Genomic DNA, 21,201 nt, shown 5'->3' with positions numbered 1-21,201 from the left:
CAAAGGAGAAAAATTTTTTTTTTTTTTTTTTTTTTTAAAAGCCCTCTTGGCTCTGAATCGGAAATTGAGGAGCAGAATTCATCAAGTGTATTCTGATCGTTCTCACATGGGTAGTTCCTCCTTCCCTTCCTGTATAGTGTGTTCCTTTACGCTGTTGCTATATCACATGAAATGTTTCATCTGTATATAAAAATTAAAAATTCAAACAAAAATCTGGCCCACATGAAGAACAGGCCCTTTGGGCATATGGTTCATTATGCATATTCGTTTAATTACTAAAACACTTGGGATGTCTCTACTGCCCTTGCTTTCAACTTGTAAAGTTGGATCTGTTCTGCAGCACAGAATATGTTGAACAGGCATGTGTCATAAAGGACTTCAGTTTTCTCCTACTTAAAACTCTATGTAATGTTCTTGGCTGGATTGTTCGAATTTACTGAATATTAGTGCAGTCCACTGCATCAAAACAGCGATTCGGGATCTCTTTTCCCTCAACACCTTCTCTAACCCCAAAAAGGCAAGTTTTACAGCGGTTAGTTCAGAGTTGGGTATCGTATCGAACTAACGTGGCACTAAGGATTTTGATTTCAGGCACATTCCCACAAAGCACCTAAAGACGCATGTTGAAGCTGTATAACTTTTATTAGCTAAGAAGGGATTGCTGTGATAGTGTGACTTTAATTGATTTTCAGGGCAAACAGGTGGTGATGGTTTAGGCATCCCCTAGTCTCCTGCCATTCCTGATTTGGAGCTGCACATATAATAGCTTTATTAAAATAAACAATCTTCTGGCTTTAGTTTTACCTGAACAGCTGCCTGAAATTGCAAGAGTCTTACAACCTTTTTTTTTTTTTTTTTTTTTGGTTCTGTATTTTGGAAAGCAAGATGCTATAGGTCTGCTAGTGGAAAATCTCTATTACATAGTTATGCTGTCAATATGTAGATTTTTTCTTTTTTTTTTTTTTTTTTTTTGTGTCACTGCTGTTGTTGCTAGCTTACAATAGTAACATATTTAGGGTATAATTACAGTGAGTCTCCCAGTCAGCTCCATGCATTTGTTCTGTAACGCAGTGATTTTGCCACACTGCGGATTATGAACCTGCTGAAACTGTTGGAGTGTGGTGTGATCACTGTCACTGCTCTCAGTGCCCAGCACGTGTATCATGTGCTGGGGTTCAGTTATGGTTTTTGCTCTTCTGTTGACTGTGGGAAACGAGTCTCGGGTAGATGAAGAGAAGTTCTGGGCTCTGGCACAGGGCTGTGGTGGGGAATCCCATGTACAGCATAAGGAAATAGAAGAATCTGAAATTCTTTGCCTGAAAGGATGGAATCTTACTGCTTTACATGTGCTTCATAGGTTTTTTCAGGTTTCTGACATTGTGATCTGGGTTTACTGGGATGTTTTTATTTTTAATTTCTTTAATTTAAATTTTTACTCCTTCAGTCTGGAAACATTTCTTTAGAATTGGAGGTTTTGGAAAAGAGAGTACCAGACATTTTTGCAGCATTACTGTATACAAGCATCTATTTCTAATTTATGTGGGTTTACTGCAATCTGATTTTTTTTTTTTAAATGCCATAGCTGGAGACTGCCAGGGAAGTAACCTTGTGTGTGATCCTCCTGCCACTGATCACTGAATTAAGTCTAATTAAATATACTTGCTTTATTAGAGAGCCCTTTATCCTTTACTCATTCAGTTCTAATATACGCTATGAGCGTGAAGAAGGAAGTCATTATAGCAGTTTAAACATATCATTTAAGCCTCCCATTTGCTACCAATTGTAACCCAATGTTGAGAGCCCAAAGTTAAAGAACATTTCCACTCTCTGTACCATTACATCACCATCTGACCCTCACTGCTAATGTTTCTCACGATGTTAACAAATACGTCTCCAAAGTAAGTGGACATTTATCAGCTCAGCTAATGATAAATTTTTTCATGACCCTTTTAAGGTGTTCACCTTATCCAGAATAAATAAAATTAGCCTACATTTTTGCCTCCTTTTAAATAGCACAGATATTTTTTTCTGACACTTTTTGGAAGAATTATTTACTATAGGATCAGGCTTTTAACTTGCATAATGCCTGTCTTCCCTGCAAATAGATCATAACTTTCTGTATGAGAGTAATTCCAAAACTATGACCCTGCTGATAAACAAACCAAAACATTAGAGATAAAAATGACTATTTAATTTAGCTACGATATAAACCAAATTTTCTGTTTTTTTTTTTTTGGCATGCCACCCTCTCTTTGTTTTAGGATCTTCCCCCGTTGCCTTTGTCTGTGATAGTTACCACTTTAGAAATAACACGCAGACTTATTCCCCTGACCCACTCCCAGCAGATTACCCCAAAAGAAAGAAAACTGTTGTAATATTTTTTTCCCTGTTTTTTCAATTTTAAGCTTGTTGCTTGAGGGTCTTAACTGTATTTCACTTGGCACAGGAAATGTAAAATATGTTAGATAAAAGCATGAGGGAAAAATTAGACCAGTCAGCATGCTAGCAAACAGCTATTTCTTCAGTGTCTGCAGCCTAAAAGGATTTGAAGGCTTTTACTCTAGTACGTACACAAAAATAGAACCTAAAACTTGTGGTGTTGTAGTAGGGTTTGTTTTGGTTAACCTCTTTTGGGGTTAGGGATAATGAGAAAGGAGCAGCTACAAGGAAACTGTATAGAGACAGACTGACTTGTTTGGGAGCCGTTAGCCTTTGGGGTCTATATGTAGGTGTCTTAAAGGACAAAGAAGACACCCCCAGGCACACCCCTGTTTGTGTTGGAAATTATCATCCACACCGACCATTTTGACAGATAGTCTTCGAATACCTGGAATGCAATATATGAATCTTAACTTACCTATAAACTTAACAGGTGGTAAGTTCAGTTGAAATAAATTTGAACCACGAGACTCTTTCCTGACCCCTCATGAAAGAAAGATCTCTAAGGATCTTGTTTTTATTTTCCTAGGCTGGCTAATGTCATTCATGTAGCTAAAATAATAAAAATAAAGGACAACTCTCACTTTTTAGTTGGTTTGATTTTTATTTTCTTGTTATCTCCTTCTCATTCCAGGCGTTGTTATGAATAAAGAGTAATTCCGTTGAACATGTTAATGACAAAAGTAATTCAGGATCAGTGTGTGGACATTTTGTGTTTGCAGTCTTAAGTGTTGCATCCCAACCTTGCCTGGTGAAGTTACCAACAGCAGTGTCCCAAGAGGACGCTGGAGAACAGATTGTAGTATTGTCAACTCTTCTGATTTTGCTGCGATTTTTGCAGAATAACATGCTTTTTCTTAAAGTGCCATTTCTTAGAGTCCTGTGATTGCACATGAATCACAGCTTTCATTTAAAACACAAATGAGTTTCTACTTCCTAGCAGCAGCAAAGAAAATGAGATCCCCCTGAAAAGTCTAAACTAGACAGTGATAAAAAAGACCCTAACATATATTGACTTAAACAGTATTAGATTTTTTTTGTGTGTTCTTCAGGGATTTTTTGGTTGGTTGCTTTATGTCATTTTGTTGGATATTGGGTTTTTTCTTTTCTTTTTCAATGTTCAAACTGGTGTTAAAATTGTGAGCCTGATGAGTTTAATTCCTATACTTCTGCCTCCTTCCTTTGAAGGCTTTATTCTGTCATCCTTTTCCTTGCTGCATCCTCACACGTGGTGTAAATTGTCAAGCACAAGTTGTGTGTCTCAGGTTTTTCCCCCTCTTAACCTCATTCTGGGACACTTTCTCAGCAAGCTGCAGCTGGGACAAGCAGGGATGGGACATGTGGGTATAGCAGCAGGACATGGCCTTGCAGCTGCGTCATTTAGCCTACACAGGCAACTGAGGTGGGCAAACATGGTGACAATGTTTCTGTCACCCAGAGCGGCTTCTGAAAAAAAAAAATTAGATCTACATGATAGCAAATTGTACGAACATATCCTTTATTCCTACTTCTCAATTCTGTGTAGTTGTGCATGTAATACAGACGGAGTTATTTTGGGGCACAATTTGATGTTTTGCTTTGGCTTTGAGGTGTTTAGGTAGATTTTTTTTGTGTGTGTGTGTCTGTATGTCTTTGGGTTTAGATTCCAATTGTGTTTGCGCCCACAACAGAGAGCTTGTGTAGAAGAGCTAAGATTTTTGGCTGCATTACGATCTTGAAAAATTAGTAAATTGTACGCTGATGTGTGGAGCAATGCGAAGATAATTTGTAATGTGGCATAAATATTTAAAGACCTCTGTTCCTTCAGGTCACTTTTGATTTTGGTCATCGCTGTTCAATACAGTGCATGTTTCATGTTTCATACCACTGTTGAGATGATCTGCATTCTTTTGCTGGAGACAGAAAAAGCAAATTGAATCTAAAGTAAATAAGTTTCTTCTGACAGTGACAGTTTATTTAAGCACAATTTCTCTTCCTGACATATTCTTCATTGTTGCATTGCAATGAGGGAGCAACTCTACTCATAACCAGCCTCTCTTTGAGCTCCAGCTTGGTGGCTATGAAGTAGCACCTCACCTGAACTCTCAGGTAGCACCTGAGAGTAGCACCTCAGGTGAACTCTCACCTGGCCAGGGCATGGTGAGAGAGCATCTTGCAGATATGGGAAGGAGAGTATTACCAAGAGCAATGCTGGAATGCGTCTTTGGAAGAGGATCTTCCAAAAGAGGTTACCCAGGACATGGAGAAGGCTGAGGTTCTCAATGACTTTTTTGCCTCAGTCTTCACCGACAAGAGTTCCTGTCCCACTGCCCAAGCTGTAGAAGGTGCAAGCAGGGACTGCGAGAATAAAGAACTGCCCATTGTACTCGAAGAGCAGGTTCGGGATCATCTGAGGAACCTGAAGGTGCACAAGTCCATGGGTCCTGATGAGATCCATCCGCGGGTCCTGAGGGAACTGGCGGATGAAGTTGCCAAGCCACTGGCTATCGTATTTGAGAAGTCGTGGCGGTCTGGTGAGGTCCCCGATGACTGGAAGAGAGGGAACATAACCCCAATTTTTAAAAAGGGGAGTAAGGAAGACCCAGGTAACTACAGGCCGGTCAGCCTCACCTCTGTGCCTGGCAAGGTCATGGAGCAGATTCTCCTGGAAACCATGCTAAGGCACATGGAGAGCAAGGAGGTGGTTGGTGACAGCCAACATGGCTTCACCAAGGGCAGATCATGCCTGACCAATTTGGTGGCCTTCTATGACGGGGTGACGGCATCGGTGGACAAGGGACGAGCAACTGACATCATCTGCCTGGACTTGTGCAAAGCTTTTGACACTGTCCCGCACAACATCCTTCTCTCTAAACTAGAGAGACATGGGTTTGATGGACGGACCACTCGGTGGATAAGGAGTTGGCTGGATGGCCACACTCAGAGAGTGGTGGTCAACGGCTCAATGTCCATGTGGAGACCGGTCACGAGTGGCGTCCCTCAGGGGTCCGTGCTGGGCCCGGCCCTGTTCAACATCTTTGTCGGCGACATGGACAGTGGGATAGAGTGCACCCTCAGCAAGTTCGCCAGCGACACCAAGTTGTGTGGTGCCGTCGACACGCTGGAAGGGAGGGATGCCATCCAGAGGGACCTTGACAGGCTGGAGAGGTGGGCCCGTGCCAACCTCATGAAGTTCAAGCAGGCCAAGTGCAAGGTCCTGCACCTGGGTCATGGCAATCCCAGGCACAAATCCAGGCTGGGCGGAGAATGGATTGAGAGCAGCCCTGAGGAGAAGGTCTTGGGAGTGCTGGTGGATGAGAAGCTTAACATGAGCAGGCAATGTGCCCTTGCGGCCCAGAAGGCCAACCGCATCCTGGGCTGCATCAAGAGAAGCGTGGCCAGCAGGTCGAGGGAGGTGATTCTGCCCCTCTACTCTGCCCTGGTGAGACCCCACCTGGAGTACTGTGTCCAGTTCTGGAGCCCCCAACACAAGAAGGACATGGACCAGTTGGAGAAGGTCCAGAGGAGGGCCACGAAGATGATAAAAGGGCTGGAGCACCTCTCTTATGAGGACAGGCTGAGAGAGTTGGGGCTGTTCAGCCTGGAGAAGAGGAGGCTCCGGGGAGACCTGATAGTGGTCTTCCAGTACCTCAAGGGGGCCTACAAGAAAGATGGGGAAAGGCTGTTTAGTAGGGCCTGTTGCGATAGGACGAGAGGTAATGGTTTTAAAATAGAGGGGGGTAGATTTAGATTAGAAATTAGGAAAAAATTTTTTACGATGCGAGTTATAGAACACTGGAACAGGTTGCCCAGAAAGGTGGTGGAGGCCCCATCCCTGGAAACATTCAAGGCCAGGCTGGATGAGGCTCTGAGCAACCTGATCTAGTTGGGGATGTCCCTGCTCCTTGCAGGGGGGTTGGACTAGATGACCTTTGAAGGTCCCTTCCAACCCTAACCATTCTATGATTCTTTGATCTGTTCTTGAAAAAAGAAAAGAAGAATCTTTGAAAGAAGCACTGTAGTGGGAAATACATGCTACGTGACTGCCTCAACCTTTGTTTGCCATGCCCTGAGATGGGGCTATATTGGGCTGATTTCCATAATCGTTACAGGCTTTTAATATTCTCACTAGTCCAGTGCGCAAGCCAGCCGAAAAGCGCAGACCTCGTTACTGCACTCACATCATCTGGCTGAGCCCTGATTTCTGTTAGTGTGGGCTCGGCACCACTGTGTCCAGGCACCCATATTGCCCGTATCTCTCCCAGATACCTCCGTGCATGCAGATATATATATACATATGCACAAATATCCTGCCCTATGTCAGTGTGTTCATTCCCTCCTCTACTCTTTTACTCTCCCGTTCTAAGGGCAGGAATAAGTATCTGTCAGAAATAATTTGTTGTCGACAGGCTTATTGCCTCCAAGGGATTTGAATGCCCTTTTGGGGAGCCAGTATCTTACATTATTGGTTAATATCCTGTATTTTGTTTGGGGCAGAGGAACTGAAAGCTTAAAAAAAAAAAATGCTAGACAGTTTGTCCCTGAATATTTAGCTGAAGAAATTTCTCATCTTTTACAGAGTCCATTTCAGCATACATGGCAACTTGAGACTACATAACCCAGACATAAGTTAAAAATATGTAATTTCTCTCTCTTGTAAATAAAGCGGAGCACGTCTTTGTCTCTCAAATCAAAGTCAGTGTTTTGATTTAGTTCAAAACATCACTTGGACATTCACAGCAGTATCAGCTCAAGTTTTTCTCCTGACTTCATGAATTGCATAGACTATGTTTAAAAATTGCAAGGAAACTTTTGACGAACCTGTTAGTAGTTTAGAGTTCAGTTAAATTGTATGTGCTTTTGAAACTTGGAGTTTCGAATAGTATTTTTCACAGCTCCACTGATGAGGCATTTCATTAGCATTGGAGCCTACACTGGCTGAGAAAATAACCTCTTACCATAGGTTCCTTGCATGTATTTAATCTCCTTTCACTTTTATTTTTTCCATCTGATGGAATGTATCCCTCTCCTTCTCCCATCACTGTTGTTTTCCAAGAATTATTCTGTCACACAACACAGCATCTTTTACTTCTCCACAAAGACATGCCAGGTCAAAAAGATCTTGTTTTTTAGAGTTAAAAAAAAATTATAATTACTGTCTAGAAAAATTACACAGAAAATCTAATGGTAAGTTTCTAAACCTCTTAAAACTGTTCTAACCCATGGCTGTGGGTTTGCTGGTGACAAATGTTTTATGGGCATACTTTAGTAGACACCCGTCTAAAATCTGTTCTTAATAGTCAGATCCTAAATTGGAACCAGAGGGGCAGAAAAACCAGATTTGAAACGTGTTTCTAAGGGTTTGTTTTTACTTTCAGTTGAGACTGCCTTCTCTCATCTTTTGTTCTGTTGTCAAAAGGGCCACTCTCATGGTTGTTCAAACTCCGTGCTTCTTGACAGGAACAGTTGGACCCCTCTTCAATGATTTTCAGATGAAACGGCTTCCAAACCTCCAGAGCTTTAACTTGTAGTTATTAGGCCCTTTGAAATAGCAACACATTAATCAGCTGAAATCAAGTGGTCCTTTCTCTAAGGCTGTGATATTGCTACTCTCTTCTAGGTAGAGCTCTAGTCTAAATATTAGTTTCAAGAGCTCTTTTCTTTTTTTTTTTTTTTTCTCTAGATATGTCTATCCCATTTCTATTTCCTTTTTGTTCGTTGTTTCATAATGCTATGAATTAAATTGCTCAGTTCTATAATAGGCTTTTATACTCTCAAACTGCGTTAAAAGAAGTAACACAGAAAGCTAACTTCCACTGTTTTTTTAGAAATTGGCTACTGTCTTTTTAATTTCTCCCATGGACAATATGAAGCCCAGCAAAAAAAGGTATCAATAATATAATAAATTATGTCTGACAGAATTTGGTCTAGCAATGATGTGATGTATTGTGAAGAAAGTATGGTTTGTTAAAACCAGATCACTTGAAATGGGGGCTTGGATTCTGTCCCTGACTTCTGCATATTGAGCAAGTGATCTGAACCTGTTAATGACTTCCCCTACCAGCCCATGTATTAAGAAAGAGACAGACTAGGGATTACAAGAAATGAAGAAGATATTGTTCCATACAGTAGTCATTGTATACATCAGCAGCTGAACCATTCTTTAGTTTTGGCAAAAGGTATTACTGAGAAAATAATTTAGGGAGGATAATGCAGGAGCTTCTCCCAGGCATAAGCTGTAACTGGGGAGAAAATAAAAACATGCACGATTGAGAACCTTGTAATTTGAGGAGCGGATGTCTATATCACAGGGCTGCTGATGCTATAGTCAGTGTCAGGGAGCTGTGTGAAAGTTGATAAAATAGGACATGGGTCTGTTTGGGAAGTGCTTTGAAAGCTGATGCTGCAGAACTACTCAAAAGGCCGTTAGAATGCAGAAATATTTCTATTCACTTTACAAACACCCTCAGAACTTTTATTACATACTGTATGTTCACAGCAATCATTTCCTGTACTTCCTAGGCTAAATAATTTCTGCATAGCTAAATCAATTTGTCTTGTCTGTGTTGTGTCACAGTAATGAAAGTTCCATCTTTTGCGACGGTAGCAGTAAAGCAACTCTTCTTAAGGAGATACAGAAGCTCTATCAAAGCATCGCTTTCTGAGTTATAACTCAGCAACCGATTAACTAGTCAGCATTAGGAAGAAAGCAACAGTATGCCTCAGCTATCAACTGAGACTACAGTGAGATTTTGTAATTAAGTTTTAAGTTTTATTTGAGGTCTTAAACTTAATACACAAAATGTACTGTTGGATCTAAAATCAGCAAGGTCTTGGTTTGGTATCTTGCCTAGATGACCTGTGATTGCAAGGTTGTATTATACTTGCAACTAAGCAAAGTGATGTTCATATAGGATGGTGACAGATGCACTAAAATTGGTTCAAGTCCTGCAACTGAATGAATGAAGAGAGGTTCTTCAAGAGCTTCATTGACTCCGTTAGGACTTTGCCTAGCTGACTGCCAGTGGAGTCTTTCTGCTGCATTGGGAAGAACTGAGTTCGCTGATGCCCCAGGGAGATGATGTAAATGCAGCCTCCTCCAACAGGCTGAAGCAAGTGTTTTGAATTAATACCTGGCAATGTGAATTTCCATGAAGGAGTTTACATAAGGATCAGATGTATATTTGTGTGTGTCTGTTTTTATCTGTCTATATATACTCGGGAAGATGTCCGTATAGATACATACAATAATAGGTCTTTTTTCTTTCGAGTGACATTTGAGGTAGGACAGGAGCTGGTATCACCTTCACTTTTTCTTACAAAGCAAGTAGAGATTCATCCAAGGGAGTTGGAATAGCTTCAGAGGAACTTGTTTGGGTTAGAACTTCTCATTTATGGAAGACTTTTTAGCTTGGAAGATCACGGTTTTGAAGTCTGTATTAACTGAAGCCATGCAAGACTCCTGTAAGACAGATCAAGTACCATGCTTCCCTGGCCAGGATTCTCATGTCTCTGTTGCCCTGCTTATATATGAAATGTGACTATTAGAAACACTATCAGTTCTAATTTTTTCGTATGTTGAAAAGCAGGATCAAAAAGAAAAAAAAAAATCAAAACCAAACCCTCTTCTATGTTCCTATGCTGCAAATCAGTAGTGTGGGATATATTGTCTGGATGTCAGCCCATTTTATAAATGAATATATCTCAAAGATTGTTTTACTGGCCTACAAATGCCAAGAACAGGATGACAGCCTAATTCCTTGCATAGCAACAGCTAACATAAAATCAGGTTCACTCTCAAAAATGCAACTGCTGCTTGGGCAGGGTTACATACACAGTCATTGTTTCTTGGTTTTATGTTTGGCCCCTGGTAGATATTAACTGGCCATTTGTCTGATGTCAGACAAGTCTTTTTGTTGAAAAGTTACAACAGCTGCTGTTTTGTAGGGGTATAAATTCTCACCCCATTGAATGCAGTAGGGAGTGCTGCTTTGGTACAGTGTGGTTAGACTTTCAGGTCCATAACACAAAATACATTGCCATAAATATCCCATTCAGCAAGTGCCAGCATTGCCTTTATATGTAGTGTCTGACGGGCCAAGGATGAAGGGAGGTAGAGATTTAACTTTCTAATCCACCCATAGAGTTTTCCTTCATTCCAATTTGACATACATTAACTGGATCTGACTCTTTTTCACCTACCTGTATTATTCTAAAAATGTTATTTTTGTTTCTGATCATTCCAGGTTCCTTTGAGGGAAGAAAATTTGGATAAATGTGCTTGTGCCTTGTCTAAAGGAGATTGTTAATATAGTTTCAAGTTACTAGCAGCATTAGGTAGTTCTTCTAGAAACACTATATATGAGTAGAAAAGGAAACGGGATCACTAGATGCATTTTATGGCAGTTCTGGATTTAGTTTATTGACTTTGCATTGCCAGCGAGTCTGAGTTTGGAGTCCGTTCATGTATCGTTGGTACTTGTAAGGATTGCAGTTTGGCTTGGTATCATTTTCATTGGAAAATCCTAAGTGCTTGTTAAATCCCCATCATGTTAGTTATATGTCTTGCTGATCTGATACGTGGAGCAGAACTTCAAAATTTGGCTTCTGGTTTTGCTGTTAGTGGCTTTTGTCAGATACCACTCCAAATGTACAAACTCGTGCCATTTCTGGGCAGAGAGACTCCAAGTGACCAGTGAAATTGGAACATACTGTGCTGAAAAATTGGAAGGGTGTGGGAATGGAGCCTAGGCTTATTAGATCCCTTTTGAAAATAATATATCACATGCAACCTAGAGCCTTACTTCCTGGAAGGTGATGGTCCTTCCTCTGTGGTGCTATGCGGAGAACGTAGGTGGATTAAAGGTGAAGATGCATTTGCTTATCATGTCCTGTGGAGTGACCACAGAGCTGGATGGCTTCTGTTGCACAAGAGGAGGAAAGTCTCCTCTAGCCTGTGAAAGACCTCCTGGCAATTAGCGCTTGTTGAAGTGGAGCAGGTTTACCTCTACAAGTGGGTCTGTTATGCACTAGCGCTAAGGACAAAGGGCTTTCAGGCTTGAGAGGGTCCCAGGAAGGAGTGAATAAAGCCTTCAGACTAACCTTATGTTCATGGCCTTGTACTTCAGCAGACACAGGGGAGGAGAAGCTAATAAATGGCAGCCTAATGGATCCGAACAGAATAGAAAGAGAATGCGCTCTGCGAGTGGATTTTCTTTGCCAAAGTAATAATATGAATGAGGTTAACAGAGATTCAAGGATGAATGTACATAGGGATAATGACTGAAAGGCTTTCTTATATGTCTTTCTCTTTAAACACTTGTATGTATTCCCTTCCGCTGCTTTATTTCTCCCAGGTATTTGTGGTCACTGTCTGGAGCGTGGAACTGTACATGGTGCCCCTGGCTTTGCTGGTGCTCTTTGCATACAACTTCTCCCTCGTCACGACAGGGAAGATCAACAACACCCAAGATACCCAGGCAAGTAAAATGGCAGTAACATTTCTGGCAGCCCCAGCTTGAGTTTGCCCTTGAGCAAAATGTCATGCATTTTTATGGTATTAAGCTAGTTGTGTAATGAAACAGCATTTTTGTTTCAAAGTTACTTGAAAAGAAACCTCAACCCTCTCAATTTTCGTGATTCAATTCAAGCAATAAACAATTCAGAGTAGTAGGAGAAGATGACGAGACTGTGTAGGAGGGGGATTTCACTTACTAAATAACTACAAACATTTTTAACTAAGTTGAATTAAGAAAGATTTGCAAAGCAACACGTTCATAAAACCCATGCCACTACAGCTTTTATACTTTGCACCACATTGATGATTAATGATTCACAGAATAGGAAAGTCAGTAGAAGCCAAAAGATAAGCTGTTTTAAACCTTGTCCTGCTATCTGAGTCTCTAAGAAGCCCTTATTTCTCCTCCCCACTCTCTACTTTTGCATGACAAATGCTTTTATTTTTCCCTGAAGTTTATCCTTCAGTTTAACTTGATCTGGGAGAAAAAAAAAAAACAAACAAAAATAATTACAACATGTGTGACAAAGTGCTATTGTTGAGGTATGAAATGCTATTTGATGTTGACCACTGTCTTTACTCACACAACAATGGCAATTACATGTAGAAATGAGAGTAAATTAATGGATGTCCATAATAGTCTGATTTTAAATGTGTAATAAGTACAGTAGTGAAATACAGGCCGAATTATAGCTTCCTTCCAACTTTTTATCAAAAGATGATTGACGTTTCTATCCACGAAGAATACCTTTACCCAAATGAATCGAGTGGATTTTATACGAATAACTGAAAAGATCAATAGCTAGTGTATTAGTTTTACTGAGAAGAGTTGCTCCTACTTCAGTGTTTATCTATTCCCAAGTGGAAAGATTGTTGGAAAATAGGGGAAGTTGCATTATCCAGGCTGAGATATAGACCCGATTTGAAAACAAATGGTAAAAGAAATGGTTTTCTCTAAGTTCAGCCAAGTCCAGAATAACATAGAAAGATATTGTGTGTCTTTAGTGATTACTTTATTTCATCAAGAAAATAAGAACTTCCCATCTGGGAGAGTCCTAAGCAAACAGGTGTTTCTATTTTCTAATACAAAAGACAATATAAAAATAATAACTTACCCAGAAAAAAAATACACAGAGAATACCTTCCAGCACGCATCACTCATCCTGTGGTGAGTTTGTTGCATGTTCAGGTGAGGAGAGTTTCATGTAACTCAGCAAAATTGAGCAGTACATCGTTTAGGTGGATACTACAAAGAGATGATATCAGATAATACAGGTTAATTGTAGTAGTACTAAAGAGAGGTCCATCAGAGAGTTAGCCCTTTTCCTGTCACACATCCTGTGAGCAATGAGATGCTGTGAAAATCAGGGTTGCGTTTTGCATAAGCAAAGTTCCACATCTGCCGAAGTGCTTTGCAGGATTGGGATCATATGGAACAAGTAGTCAAAGTGCCTTTAATATTACCTGATTCCTTTTTTATGTGTCTATGATTCTAACCATCTGTAGGTCAAAAATAGGCAATCAGGTGCTACCCCTAGTCACATCTGACCTGCAGATGAGAAAATGTTTTCTTCAAAATACCAATGCTTTTTACACAGTCATTTATTTATTTTTCACTTCTTCAGACTTGGCTGCGTGTACACTACCTTTGGTTTTTCTGTGACAGCATGTTCGTTTCATGTATATAGAGGAATGCGAGCAACACTCTTTGCAAAAGTGAACCCCAAGTTCTATCTGATTTCTGTGCTATAAAATGTGAATAACAGTGTTAACCTCGTCTGCGTGATCCAATTGCCAGGAGGCTAAATTTGTGAATATTGGTACAATGGTTTATGATTTACAGATGGGGACCTTCTATGGAAATGTAAACCACGATCAGTGTTAATTCAGCTGCTCAGGTTATTCCAGAGAGCCAAAATCTGGGTATCTGACCTCTTCAGTACCTTCTGCATACTAGATGCAACTCCTTTTTGGGGGGATAAAAAAAAAAAAAGGAAAAAAAACAAAAAAAAAAAACCCCAAACACCAAACCACCCACTCCTCAAAAAAACCCCAATCCAAAATATCTTTTATTGTAATTCTTCATATTCTTTGCATAGTTGTTGTATTTATACTTGTAGTACACGGATGCAAATGTACCTATTAAATAACCAAGAAAAACTTGGAGGATCCTGTTCAAGGCTCAGCTTTTTAAATACCTGAATTGAAAGCCAAGCGCTCGTAATTTCAAGCCTTAGCCCAGCCTTTTGTTTTCTCCCCTACCTGTCAACATAGAAGTTAAAGGGAGAAAAGAATGCAGCTTAGAAATCTGAATACGATTTGTGAGATTGTGCTCATGCTAATGTATTTTCTGAGGTCTAATGTTTCAGTAATGGCCTTAAAGGGAGGGAGCAGTCATTGTAGCAGTGAGGATGGAACAAGTTGAGTATAGAGTCCTCAGCCTTGACATACTGGCTGGTTCATTTGTCAGACTAAGAACAAAGCTGTTTACAGACAGTAAAAGTTGGCAATGAATGTGAAATCCTGTTGCCTTCAAACTACCGGACACAGACACTAATGCTTTATTTAGACTTAAAATTTGTATAGGGTATTGCTTGCTTTGTTCAGGATATCACAAAAAAAAAAAAAAAAAAAAAAGTCCTTGAATACAAAACATTATTTCTGAAAGGTGGAAATGATGGGGTTTTTTGATGACTTGCAATAGAAGTGGGAGAAAACTGTGTAATGAAATGTGGGAGTATCATAAGCTTTCTGAACATTGCCTGTCACTGAAAAATAAGTGTACTGTTTCGTAATATAGACATCTGCTTTTGCAGGAGCTTATGGGCTTGGATGAAGATGAGGATGAAGATGATAAGGTAAGCATATGTCACAACTGTGTTAGCTAGAATCAGAAGGAACATGGGAGAGCACAAACCCACCATCCTATCTCCACAGGGTCTTAATGTATTATGTGTATTAACTGGGAAAGCAATTGTTACTGGTTTGCTGACATGAGCATGTAAAATCCCTCATCGCATCCATTTTGAGTGTTGGATGGGCATCCTGTACTAATGATTTGATGTTTCCATTTCTGTAGACTAGGATTGGTGTGATTTGTGGAGGACTGGTTAGAATTTTCTCAACATTATTTCAGAGCCTGGGAAAAAAATGGTTTTAGTTCATCAGCTGAGATGTAGAAATAGTTGGAATTGGCCAGGCCCGTTTCTTATTTTTTTTGAGTGTACTTACTCGTTCTTCTCACTATGAAAAATTCATTGGATTTTTTTTCGAGTTTATCAAACCACAGTGACAAATGATAAAAAGATTAGAGGACATGACATATGAAGAAAGATTAAGAGAACTTAATATATACAGCTTGAAAAAAAACGTAAGTAAGTGAAGGAGGATCTGATAATCTATAAATACTTTAAAGCTAAAAGGTGAGGAATTATTTAACGAGCAACAGCATGCAAAGAAACATTAGCTGTTAGGAAGAAAATGTTCACAAGGCGATGTGAAGCTTTCAAATTGCATACTAGGTTAATAAGCTCCTTTTTGAATATTCTATGTTTTAGGACTGTTACAGTGAAATTGTTGATCATTGAGAAGTAAATCAGTACCATAGTTAGCAAGTGCACCTTAACTCTTCTCAGTCACAGACACTAGAATTGAAGCTCAGCAGACTAATTGATGGGAATAATTATTTAAATTTAACCTGCTCTTCTGTGGTGGTTATATTTTAATGAGCAACCAGAAATCTATCAAAGTTATAAACTGAACTTTAGACAATCTGGTTGAATTATAAGTTTCGCGCAACACACAAGAATTGTTTAAATATTCTCATTTATAATTCACAATTTGCATCGTAAAATTGGTCAACTGAATGGACCAATATCTGGAACTCATCAGAAGATCCAAATGAAAGTTGCGTTCTTTTCAAAGGAATACTGTGTATCTCTAAAAGTTGTTAATTTCTATTTTGTGAGTACCCAAAGCTGTAAATGTTGACCCTACATCTTATTTGTGTGATGCCTAAAGGTGTAACTTCTTTGCTGGAACCAATCCCACTTACTTTCTTCTCAGCACATTTGCAAGTGCTGAGATGGGAAAAAAAAAGTAAAAATGTATTAAATAGCTATTTAATCCTCTGTTTTTTGTTCTGTGCAACAGATTCATTGGGAAAACTCCTGAGAGTCAATGCTGAGCTGATGGTGATTTGACCCTACCATGTTGTAATCAGCGTTACCTCGATCTCCATTTCATGCATGAGCAAGTGTCTCTTTGAGATGGAGACCTGGTAGCACTGGCTAAAGCTGCTCACAGTAGACACCTCCTAGGAGGCTTTCTGGTTAAGATTACACTTTATGTCAACCTTACAGCAATACTACTTCATAACTTGTATTAATTGATGTGCTAGTGTTATAGGTCTGTGGAATTCCGACACAGAATTACCAGGAGAGAGAATTGCTAGCCACTACGTGTCCCATGTCAAGTTCTGTGCGGCGTTGCCTTAACATCTTTGTCCTGTCCTGAGTTTATCCCCTTTGCATCAGTGATGGACCATGCTTGCACTCTGACTTGCATCTTTAAGTACATTAGTCTAAGTGACTTTTCCAAGTCTGAGGGTGGCCAATGTTCTCTAGGGAGTGTAAAAAAAATGGAATTTTATGACATTATCTCATGGCAATGTCAAAATTTAAACAGACAACTATACTTTAAAAAGAAGTCTGTGTATTTTTTTTTCCTCCCTAATACAAGAGCTCCTAAAGTTGAAATCTGCTAGTTGGGTTGTGGTAAACGAGGTCACTGTTTCTGTTTCCTGTCATCATGCTCTATCAAAATACTCGCACACATAGCCTTTCTGGGTTCTGCTGCATGTTAGACATAACAGACCAGGCTTCTGGGAATTGTAACACACCCTCTAAGAGATGAACTGTTTACAAATTATAAATACACAGACGCTTAGTTCAAAAACCCAAGAGCAGATTAACTCCCTCCGCCTAAACGATCTGTCTCAAATGACAGGGCTTAATTGCCAGCTCCCCCTTTTTTGCTCCCTCTCCCTTTCCCAAATACCAGCGTGGAGGACTGTAAAAGATAAGAGAGCTCTGTCCCTTTGGCACAGGCTATTCGGTGGATGAGCGCCTTCTCGGATTTGTGCCGTCTTGGACGTAGAGTTCAGGCGGCGGCGTGTCAGCTCTGGGGTCTGTCAGGCTGTCTGAATAAGGATTGTTTTAAAATTACATCACTGAAACATCTTTTGCCTGCTGGTAGAAAGGTATAGACAAGTTACATGCAGCTCAGTGTGAGCTGTCTGATTGTTCACTATTTTACTTTTTTTTCTCTTTTTTTTTTTTTGGACAACAACTGTAGAGCTTCAAGAGCAGACAGTTACTTTGTTGAATGAGTGTATCATAGCACCCAACTGCAAAGAGTCCTGAGTCTTCTTGTGATCTTAAGTTGCCTGGATAAAAGTTTGTGTCTCCTCCAAAACAGACAAAATTTCAATTACTACTATTTCCAGGTCTGGTAACTGATTCAAAAGAAAATCAGAGACAAAACTAAATCAACAACAATTCCTGTTTGATTTTTTTATTTTTTTTTTTTTTTTTTCTTGGAGGGTTTCTAGCCAGTGGTGAGCCAACGTAGCCCTGCTTGGCTAGTGGGATGCAATAGGGAAGGATCAGATGACACTGTGGCTTTAAGCCAAGTTGTTTGGCAACTTGCAAGAAATGTTTAGTATCTCATGTACTGGAAAAAAGAAAAGCGGGAAAAAATCCCAATCCCCAAAGAAAAATCCAATGTTTCTAATGTAGGAAATTCTCTGTCAAAAATAGGTACCGAAAATGCACAAAGTTTTATGAACACAGTTCAAAAAGACTCCAGCCAAATAAATTAAAGTCAAATTCATCCAGTAGCAAACAGCTGACATTTTCCATTTGAGTTAGATTCAGCAACTGGAAACCTTCCGTATGGATCTTATTTGTACGGGTGGATTATGATGAAAATTGCATTAATTTTCTCCACAGTAAAGGTCAGTAATTGAAACATGAACCAAGAGTCTATTGTGTAAGATGCTATATCCTCATACTTAGGAAAGGTCATCCAAGTCAATATAATCTCATTGTTTTCTTCCCTGGAAGTATAAATAATTTCATTAGTTTTTCTTTTTCTCTTCAATACAACAATTGCAATATAATATTTCAACATCTCCCATTAAGATTGCTGAAAAGAAATGATGGTCAAGACTTGAAAACACACCATCATACATAGGGTATGTTCAGACTAACAGAGCATCCACCTTCTCCACAACATTATGGGCAAGATCATGTCCTAAAAAACCCACACAAGGTGTGTGTTTGTATAGATGTGGACTCCCTTAAATTGCTGCTCACTCTTCAGTTGACTCTTTGTGCCTTCTCTTTCTGTGCTTCCTGGCAAGTCTATGCACAGACCAGGAACACATTAGTGATAGAGAAGCCTAAGGGACAGATTCTGCTACTTGCTTGAGGTATGCTTGGTGCAGGCTGGAGGATGAGACACTTGTAAGCAAACATAATCACCTAGTCTTGCACTCATCTTGACTAAAGTTCAATACAAGTTTCCAATATAATTTAAGATACAATCATAGCTTCTGTAAGTTTTCTTGAAGCTTCGTATTAACCTCATCGCCTTCTGGTTAAGACAAAGTGCAGTTTCTCTGGTTGTGCTTTTCTCTTTGCTTGGGAGCCTTCGCTGTACGAGAAACTGGAAGACAAATGGTCTGTTGTTATTTCTTATTTGCACTGCAGCATTGTTTAGGCCTGCTCTTATCCATCGTCCTCCCATAAACTGACACAGTCCTTGTCCCAGCATCACGACACACCCGTTCATAGTTTTAGGAGGGATGGGAGAGAGGGGTTGAAAGGAGCAACTTGCAGAGCACTTTTAGGTATCCTGGGAACTGTGGTATGGCTCTCCTCGCATAGAAACCTTAGAAGCCCTATGGCAATCTAAAATTCTCCTTCTTACCTTGGTGGTAGGTAAGCCAACACTATAACTTTTCTAAATCTCTGGAGAAATCTTAAGTAGCACTAGGCTGTCCACTGGACTGAGCACATATACTCAAAGTTTTTGTCCCTTAAAAATTCCAACTACTTAAAATGTTGTTAAAATTGATTTTGAATTGGCCAGGTGTATGAATAGGTCTATTTTTCTTCTCTGCCCCACTAAAGATCATTATCTAGGTTATAGATGATGATCCAGTAGTTTGATTTTAGATGTCATGTGTATTTCCAGGAGAAAGCACTTATTTTGGCCAAAGTCGTTTTCTTTCCCTTTCCTCTTCCCTTTTTAAAATCAAAGATGACTGATGACTTCTTATCCCCATTCAGGCTTCCTTCTTGTTGCTTCTTATGTACATGTTCCTCACCTGAATGGTGTTTTACTCTGTTGTGACTACTAGTATTACTTTAAGACTTGTAACAATACCACCAGGCTTTGGGTTACTTTACATCCCTACGCAAACGTGAACAAGTACAGAAAATGCCTCTTAAACCCTGCTGCATTTCACGCCTGTGCAGAGGGATAGCAACAGAATTAGGACCTAAGCCTCTCTACGTAATCTTTTTCTTGGGTTGGGCTTAGGAGACTTGTGCTGATACTCTGTGCACAGATGGAATTCGTCTAATGCAAGGAAAGAAAGTGTAAGCATTGGTGAAGAAGGCATGAAGTGATCATCTTCTGCCTTTTAGCCAGCGGTCTCCCAGCCTTAGCTGTAGGATGATGTGCCCTTGCTTTCAAAATGTGTTCTTTCAAGGCCGATGGTGCTCCCCTTCAGATCAGTCTGAAGTAATTCTATTGGCTCTGGTGGAATTATTCCAGATTTCACACCTTTTTAACTGAAGGCATAAATTGACCTGTATGTGTTGCATTTCCTCTGTTTGGTAATTATTTCAAGTACACTCAGATTCGCTGAATTTCCACAGCCAGACAGGCACATTTGCAGCATGGTGTTAATAAACAAAAAGATCCTGTCAGGCACAGTTTCGGGACTGCACGAGGCAACGGCTTGGAGTTTGGCAGCCGTCCTCTCTGGATCCCAGTCCCCCTGGAAGTGCCGAGCGGCCCTCCTCGACAGGCGGCAGACATTGAGGCAGGGGGCAAGACAGTGACTCAGCAAGGCAGATTACTGGGATGGTTTTGGCCGCCTTTGGCTCCCACCGAAGGCAGGAACCAGTTCAAGGTTGCTGTGGTGACTATTTTCAAAGCTCTGCCTGGAATTCATTTGAGCAACCAAGAGACTGTCTGTCACTCCATGGCTACCACCTCCCACAAGAGCTTCGTTCTGCTGCTAGTCTGAAACTGTTAGCGAAGAGTTCCCTGCAGACAATAGAGGCCAGTGGTTTGCTGTTTATACCCGATAAAATCTCTTTGGTTTCAGAAGTTCTTAATATTTTCGCCTTAAGATGTTGTTTGGCACAGGTTTTGCTGGACACTCAGGATGATGTTTTGTAGTCTAGCACAAAGTTGCAAGTGAAATCCAACTTCAGCTAAGTCTGCTTTTCTCTAAATAACTACAGCATGTTTGTTTTTTTTTTTTAAAAAAACCCCCACAGAATAATAGTGGAGCAGAGAGACATGCATGCCTGAACTTTTTTCCTTTCTTTCTCTTTTCTGTCAATCTCATTTGTTGATAGTGCACTGGGAAATTCATATCTGCTCCATGGGACAAATCCTGGTAAAACATTGCCCTAATGTGCTTGTTGTAGCAGCAGTGGCATAGTGAGATAGGTTCTGTAAAAAAGCTAATCCTGAAAGTTAGGCCAGCCCCGGGTTAGGCAGACTAACTTTTCCAATTCCTGAATACATTCAAGATTTTCATTCCTGGCTTAGTTGCCTGTATCCTGTTTTCTTCCTTCTTTTGCATTAATCCCTATTTATTTTTTCTCCTTCCCTTTTCCTCATGCTTGCCCCCAAGTGTTCCTCAGCTTTATATATTGAGTTTCCCTCGGCATGCCAGAAATCTGGTGATGAATACCACTTGTTTGAAAGTCACTTGCAAGATTTCTTTTTGTGCCAGTGTTTTATATGAAATCCAAGTGAGCAAGTATTTAGAACTTGCTTGTGGCTTCAAGCCTAAGTTTTTAGTTGTGTGCAGACAATATTTGCAGTATACATCAGAAATACACTTAAAAAACAACATTAAAAATTGTCTCTGTGTTTGGAGTGCTGCTTATTGGTTTGGATGTACCCAGAGGAAAAATATCTGAAGGACAGATTTAAAAAATAGGGAACAGCTTTTT

At 40.0% G+C, this 21,201-nt stretch overlaps 1 protein-coding gene across 2 annotated transcripts in view; it reads left to right on the top strand.

The window, feature by feature from the left end:
• MCTP2 (multiple C2 and transmembrane domain containing 2) overlaps positions 1 to 21,201 on the top strand; it is a 121,363-nt gene that overhangs the window by 85,835 nt on the left and 14,327 nt on the right. For both annotated transcript variants that reach the window (XM_086757271.1, XM_086757272.1), the window contains 2 exons: positions 11,775 to 11,897; positions 14,752 to 14,793. In XM_086757271.1, coding sequence (XP_086613397.1) covers positions 11,775 to 11,897; positions 14,752 to 14,793 — 165 coding nt within the window. The remainder of the gene's footprint in view (positions 1 to 11,774; positions 11,898 to 14,751; positions 14,794 to 21,201) is intronic.

The sequence above is a fragment of the Chlamydotis macqueenii genome, chromosome 12 (assembly GCF_036417535.1).
Source record: "Chlamydotis macqueenii isolate bChlMac1 chromosome 12, bChlMac1.mat, whole genome shotgun sequence".
Taxonomy (NCBI): Eukaryota; Metazoa; Chordata; class Aves; order Otidiformes; family Otididae; genus Chlamydotis; species Chlamydotis macqueenii.
The sequence above is the reverse complement of the archived record's forward strand: the minus strand, read 5'-3'. Positions and strand labels throughout refer to the sequence as shown.